Source organism: Petaurus breviceps, unplaced genomic scaffold, assembly GCF_028583685.1.
Source record: "Petaurus breviceps papuanus isolate PSGF00001 unplaced genomic scaffold, PetGlider_PUasm1.0 129, whole genome shotgun sequence".
Taxonomy (NCBI): domain Eukaryota; kingdom Metazoa; phylum Chordata; class Mammalia; order Diprotodontia; family Petauridae; genus Petaurus; species Petaurus breviceps.
Genome location: NW_027185665.1, coordinates 3,861,418 through 3,867,456, shown reverse-complemented (window position 1 = coordinate 3,867,456; position 6,039 = coordinate 3,861,418). Strand labels below are relative to the sequence as shown.

At 41.6% G+C, this 6,039-nt stretch overlaps 2 protein-coding genes across 2 annotated transcripts in view; one reads left to right on the top strand and one right to left on the bottom strand.

The window, feature by feature from the left end:
* Nucleotides 1-146: 146 nt before the first annotated feature.
* The window catches only part of LOC138173718 (complexin-4), a 39,865-nt gene continuing 33,972 nt past the window's right edge, over nt 147-6,039 (bottom strand). Inside the window, exon 3 of the mRNA XM_069103757.1 lies at nt 147-1,074. Within this exon, the coding sequence (XP_068959858.1) occupies nt 847-1,074 (228 nt within the window). The 3' untranslated portion in view covers nt 147-846. The remainder of the gene's footprint in view (nt 1,075-6,039) is intronic.
* Nucleotides 2,823-3,329, top strand: LOC138173711 (large ribosomal subunit protein uL23-like). Its single transcript, XM_069103746.1, has one exon. It carries the CDS (start codon nt 2,823-2,825, stop codon nt 3,291-3,293), a length of 471 nt encoding a protein of 156 aa, XP_068959847.1. The 3' UTR covers nt 3,294-3,329.

Genomic DNA, 6,039 nt, shown 5'->3' with positions numbered 1-6,039 from the left:
TTCCTTCCTTCCTTCCTTCCTTCCTTCCTTCCTTCCTTCCTTCCTTCCTTCCTTCCTTCCTTCCTCTTTGTAGAGGGGCAATGGTGCTGAATTACACCTCAAATCCACAAAATCATCAGCAACCCTCCATTTCACGCCAGGCCTTAGGGAGGTGGGACAGCAGGATTATGTCTAATGGGAGAAAGAGAAAACTCCCCATCCAACTTTGTAGCTATCATGATGAAAACCAGTCCTGTTAAGATGGGAATGGAAGATGACATGGGCCATCAGTGCTTTTTGCAGCCCGAGACTGAGAAATTCTCAGTCTTTTTCTGTGTCTACTTGACATTTTGTCAGTACCTTTTGGTTAGGTTGGCGTGAGGAGTAATGCCTATACCCCTCTGCAACAATAGACAAAGAACCTGTGGTAAGCCTAGCAATGTTAGCAGCTCACACTCTCTATCACAACTGGCTTTTCAGGTCTTTTCATACATTCACACTTGGTTTATGGTAAGGGAGGCCAAGCACCGAGATACAAGTCGAGTCATTGAGTAGGAGAGAACTTGAGAGAGAATTTCAGCCTGTCTTTCCCTATGGTTCACTAATTATTCTAGGGGTCATTTTATTAAATGGGGTGGTTTCTACACCTTACAAATGTAGGGATTTATACCCTTAAAGTATAATATTCTCTGGCCTCAACAAGGTGCTACATGATCTATAGGACTACGAAACTGATGCTTTAGCTGCTGAGTCTCTCTAGTCACTATTTTAGATACAAGTTGCTTTTAAAAATGCTGCATGACAACCCTACCCCCTCAGCTGGATAACGACTCGTTGTCTGCCAGACTCTGCCAGCTCCTATCTCCCTTACATCACAGAACATTTTTGTTCTGCTGTTTGTTTAATTTCAGTGAAGGTGGCTTGGGCCTTTTCTTTGATTGTGTCCAAGTCCACGTTCTGGAGATTCTGCAGCTGTGCAAGGATGGAATCCTTGTCTTCCTCTTCTTCTTGATCTTCGTCCACCATTTTCCGGAGATCTTCAGGTAAATCCACGTCATCTCCAGCCAACTGTATCTGGGTCTCATCCATTTCACTCTAGATGAAGAAAAAAATCAGTGAAAAAAATACTAGTTGGTTTCCTGTTATTAAATTATATTAAACGGCTCTACTTTGTGACATGCCTCAAAGTCTCAACCTATATAACCCTATAGGAATGATTCTGCATAAAAACATACCTTGGTTAGAGAAGCTATGCTTAGCTATCTATCTATCTATCTATCTATCTATCTATCTATCTATCTATCTATCTATCTGTCTGTCTGTCTGTCTGTCTGTCTGTCTGTCTCTCTGTCTCTGTCTGTCTGTCTATCTATCTATCTATCTAGTTATCTAATCCATTCACTTTTGTTTCAGACCTGTGATCTCATTATTGTAGGGAATTCCTACTTTAGAAACTCCTTCCATGAAGGTAAGATGACAACTTTTCTATAATTTATAGTCAAAGAGATTTGTTGGGATACTAAGAGGTTGAGTGAGTTGCCGTTGGTCCTATAGCTAGTATATGTCAGCGTTAGAACTTGAACCCAGGTTTTCCTGATTCTGAGGGTGACCCTGTAGCCACTATGCTCTGCTGCCTCTCTGTAAAGCTATATACTATTACAAAAAGAAGACACCTTTCTATCCATACCCAAAGTGATAGGGGAAGGGAGAAGAAAGAATAGTTTTTCTACGTTAATATTATTATAAAATCATTAATTTTATATAAATACTATTCGTACTCTCCTAACATGTAGATGTTATGGGAATGGAAATTTAAGATCTTCCCTGCCCCTAGGCCCTTTGATAGGCTTAAGTGCACCTGGAACCTGCAGTGGGAGGCTTGGATTTTGGGAATGCTTTTTGATTGGGCAGTGGGTCAAGAGGGTTGTTACATTCTCTGAGCCAGGAGAAGGCTATATAAACCCTGATGTGAGGCTTTGTTTTGGGGCTCACTTTGAGAAGTGTTCTGTGATTTGACCAGACAACACTCTGGTCAACCGTTGAGCCCCCAGGCTTTGAACCCAGATGTTAATGCTTCCCTCTCTGGTAACTGACTAGGTATGGATGTAATGGTCAGACAGTTGGAGGCCTGTCTGCTGAAATGTTTCTCTGTCTTCTTGTAACTTCTGTCTGTATACTCTGAATTCGGGGTGCTGACTTTTTCCCCTTAACTAGGTAAATGATATGTTTGTCTGATTAAAGTAAATTTGTTAACCCATTTTGAGTTGCTTTCCTTTAGAAAAGCAGATCTAAGTATATTGGGGTGCTTGCTGCAACAGTAGAAAGGGCAGTTAGGTGGTAGAATGGATAGAATAGTGACCGTGGAGTCAGGAGGATCTGCCTCATAATGCCAATTGCCCTGCCTTCTCCCCTCCAAAAAAAAAAAAAAGAGAGAGAAGCAATCATTTCACCATACTCAGCCCTGACCAGACCATAGGTGTTATGTTGTGTCTACTCCTGGGTACTGCATTTTTGGAAGGACACTGATAATGATAAATAACATTTGCAAAGCATTTCTTTTTTGTTTATTTTACTTATAATTTTTTCTCTCATTTGACTCTCATGACAACTCTGTGAGGGTGACATTGTTAATATTCTTATTTTACAGGTGAGGAAACTCAGTTAATAGGTGGATTGAGTGACTTGCCCAGAGTCACACAGCTAGTAAATGTCTGACACAAGATTTGAACCTAGGTCTTCCTCACTCAAAATCTAGTGCATAGTGCTATAGAGGAGATGAGCCGCAGAACAGTGACCATCGTGGTTAGAGTCTTCAAGAACAAAGGTGTCCCCTTTCTCCCAACATGGTGCCGAAGGTGAAGAAGGAAGCTATTGTCCCCCCCAAGACAGAAGCCAAGTCCAAGGCCTTGAAGGCCAAGAAGGCAGTGCTGAAGGGTGTCCACAGCCACAAAAAGAAGAAGATCCAAATATCCCCCACCTTCCGGCGACCCAAGACACTGAGACTTCGAAGGCAGCCCAAATACCCTCGGAAGAGTGCCCCTCAAAGAAACAAGCTCAATCACTCTGCCATCATTAAGTCTCCCTTGACCACCGAGTCTGCTATGAAGAAGATTGAGGACAACAGCACCCTGGTCTTCATTGTGGACGTCAAGCCCAACAAGCATCAGATCAAGCAGGCCGTAACGAAGCTGTATGACATCAACGTGGCCAAGGCCAACACACTGATCCGGCCCGATGGAGAGAAGAAGGCCTATGTCCATCTTGCTCCAGACTATGATGCTTTAGATGTTGCCAACAAAATTGGAATCCTCTAACTTGCTGTGTCCCCATTCCATCTACAATAAAAATAAGGTTTTCCAGAATAAATTAAAAAAAAGAGCAAAGGTGTCAAACGAATTGCCCACAGATACAATGGGACTATGCACTCCTGAGCGCAGCCTGAGTCAGACTGAAGTGGAATTGGGAAAACATTCAGCAAAATAAATAAAAACACAGCAGAACTCAGATAATATTAATTTGTTGTTTGCAAAGTCAATACAAGGCTCACAGGGATCCTTGTGTATGGTTTCTTGGCCCTCATTTCTGCTTAAATTCGACGCCCCTGCTTTAGATCAAGCTGTCTGATGGTCAGTTGAAGCAGCTGGTGATTGTTAGCCTGGCAAAGATGTAGCCAGGTGACAGGGGAGCTGCCTTGAAGTATTAAAGGGCTGCCTCACGGAAGAGGCCTTAGTCTTATTCTCCTTGGCCCTATAGGGCAGAATTGGAAAAATGGGTGGAAGTTTTAAAAAAAACATATTTGATGTCGGAAAGAACACACCAAGAATTAGAGCTATCCAGAATTAGGAGGAGCCACCACGCTGGAGGGCTCTTCACAGGAAGTCTGGATGATTGCTCTAGGGCATGTTGGAGAAAGCATTCCCAGTCCAGATTTAACTGGGCTCCATGGCCCCTGAGGTCACTTCCAGATCTGACATTCTGTGATTCTCTGTAAACAAATGCTTTCAAGCTATCAGTCAAATTGTTGTGGCCTTGGGAATATGGGCCTGATTGACTTACTGGACTGTTTGGGGGATACATTTAGAGGGCAGCTAGGTAGCACAGTGGTTAGAGTGCCAGGCCTAGAGTCGGGAAGACTCATCTTCCTGAGTTCAAATTTGGCCTTGACACTTAGTAGCTGTGTGACCCTGGGAAAGTCACTTACCCCTGTTTGCCTCAGTTTCCTCATCTGTAAAATGAGCTGGAGAACGAAAGGGCAATAATTCCAGTATCTTTGCCAAGAAAACCCTAAATGGGGTCATGAAGAGTTGGACATGATTGAAAAATGACTGAACAACAACAGCTTTGGGGATAGGTCCCAGTAAGAAGGGAACATATTTTGTTTAGGTGATGAAAAGAAGTATCTTCCATTTCTGAAGAGTGTGCAGAGTGACTTCTTGTCCTCATTTGTAAAATGAGTAGACTCCTAGAACATTAATTAATTAAAAATTAATTAATTAAATTTAATTAATTAATTAAAAATTAATGTGCTGTAGGGAATGGAGGGTTGGAGTTAGAGTTGGATAGACCTGAGGTTCAGTCCCACCTCTGACCTGACTAGGCTTGATAATGAGCAAGTCATCTGAAGTCTAAGCCTCAATTTCTTCATCTGTAAAATGGTTATGATACTACCAGAAGTACTCCTGTCAGAGGAGAGAATGTATGTAAAGCACTTAAAGCATTAATAAATACCATTCTTTATTACGATTCTGTGGCTTACCATTTAAAAACTACAGACAGAAGACCAAGGTTCATATTCTTGTTCTTCTGTGTACTATTTGTTTGTCCTTGGGTAAGTCATTTCTTCTCTGTGGTTCTCTGGTAAAATAAGCAGTTAAACTAAATGGTCTCTAATGCCCCAAGGGGCAGCTAGGTGGTGTATGTAGTGCCTAGAGTGTTGGCCCAGAGTCAGGAAGACTCTTCTTCCTGAGTTCAAATCTGGTCTCAGATACTTACTAACTGTGTGAGCCTGGGTAAATCACTTAACTCCGCTTGCCAAAATTTCCTCATATGTAAAAATGAGCTAGACAGAGAAATGGCAAACCAATCCAATATTTTTGCCAAGAAAACACCAAATGGAGTCATGAAGATTTGGACAAGTTTGAAAAACAACTGGAAACAAGAAGCTTTGAACAAACATCTTTTAAGGGGAATATGGAAGAAGAAACATCCACATGCTTTTCCCACGCAAGTCATCTACCCAAAAGTAGTGACTGCAGAAAAATACTGGAGCACTATTTCCTTTTGTAAGGGTAAGAGCAGCTACTTTGGAATTGAGAAAGGTGGATGATGGAAAAAGAGTTCATAACGCTCTTTTCCCAGATGAGCTCTGAGAAACAATTAAACCCTAAAACAATGAAATTAAATTAAATTAAATCTGCCTTGGTAAAAGGAATAATAACAAATGTTACCCTGGCCCTGGCCAGAGTTTTTCAACCCCCTAAATGCTTAAAAGATTAATTAGTTCTTCATCAAACGGTTGTGAGGATTAATTGGCTAATCCTCACAATAACCCAACCCAGGCTCCTAGCCAGTCTTCCATTTAAAAAAAAAAATGTATTTATGCCTTTATTACTCTTGCTAGTGGCTCTCCCACTAGCTCATGAGCCTCTGGGTATTTTTTTTATGGAGCAGAGCAAAGATGCTTTTTACTGATGTGTCTTATAGGCCACATGTTTACTGGGCATGTTCCTATCCTTATGCCCTCTCAAAATTGGTGTATTTTCAATCTTAAGTAAAAAAAAAATTCTTTAAAACAATTGGGAAAATGGCTCATGATGTGTTTCTGAAATTGGCAACAACAGGGCATCGCTCAAAAAAGGCAGTACAGATTCCAAGGCCATGCCTCCTATGTCTGTAATGCTAGGGACTGAGTCCAGTGTTAATTGAGTCTCTTCAAGGCTTTAAATGAGCTCCTTGCTTCTTAGTTTCTGCTTTTGTAGTCCAGTAATGATTCCTGGTGCATAGCAGAGACTTTGTAAGTTCTTCCCCCCTGCCCCCGAACTTTAGTGCCTCTGTTTTTCT

Coding starts and splice junctions, on each gene's coding strand:
- LOC138173711 (XM_069103746.1), top strand. CDS start 2,823: ATGGTGCCGAAGGTGAAGAAGGAAGCTATTGTCCCCCCCAAGACAGAA.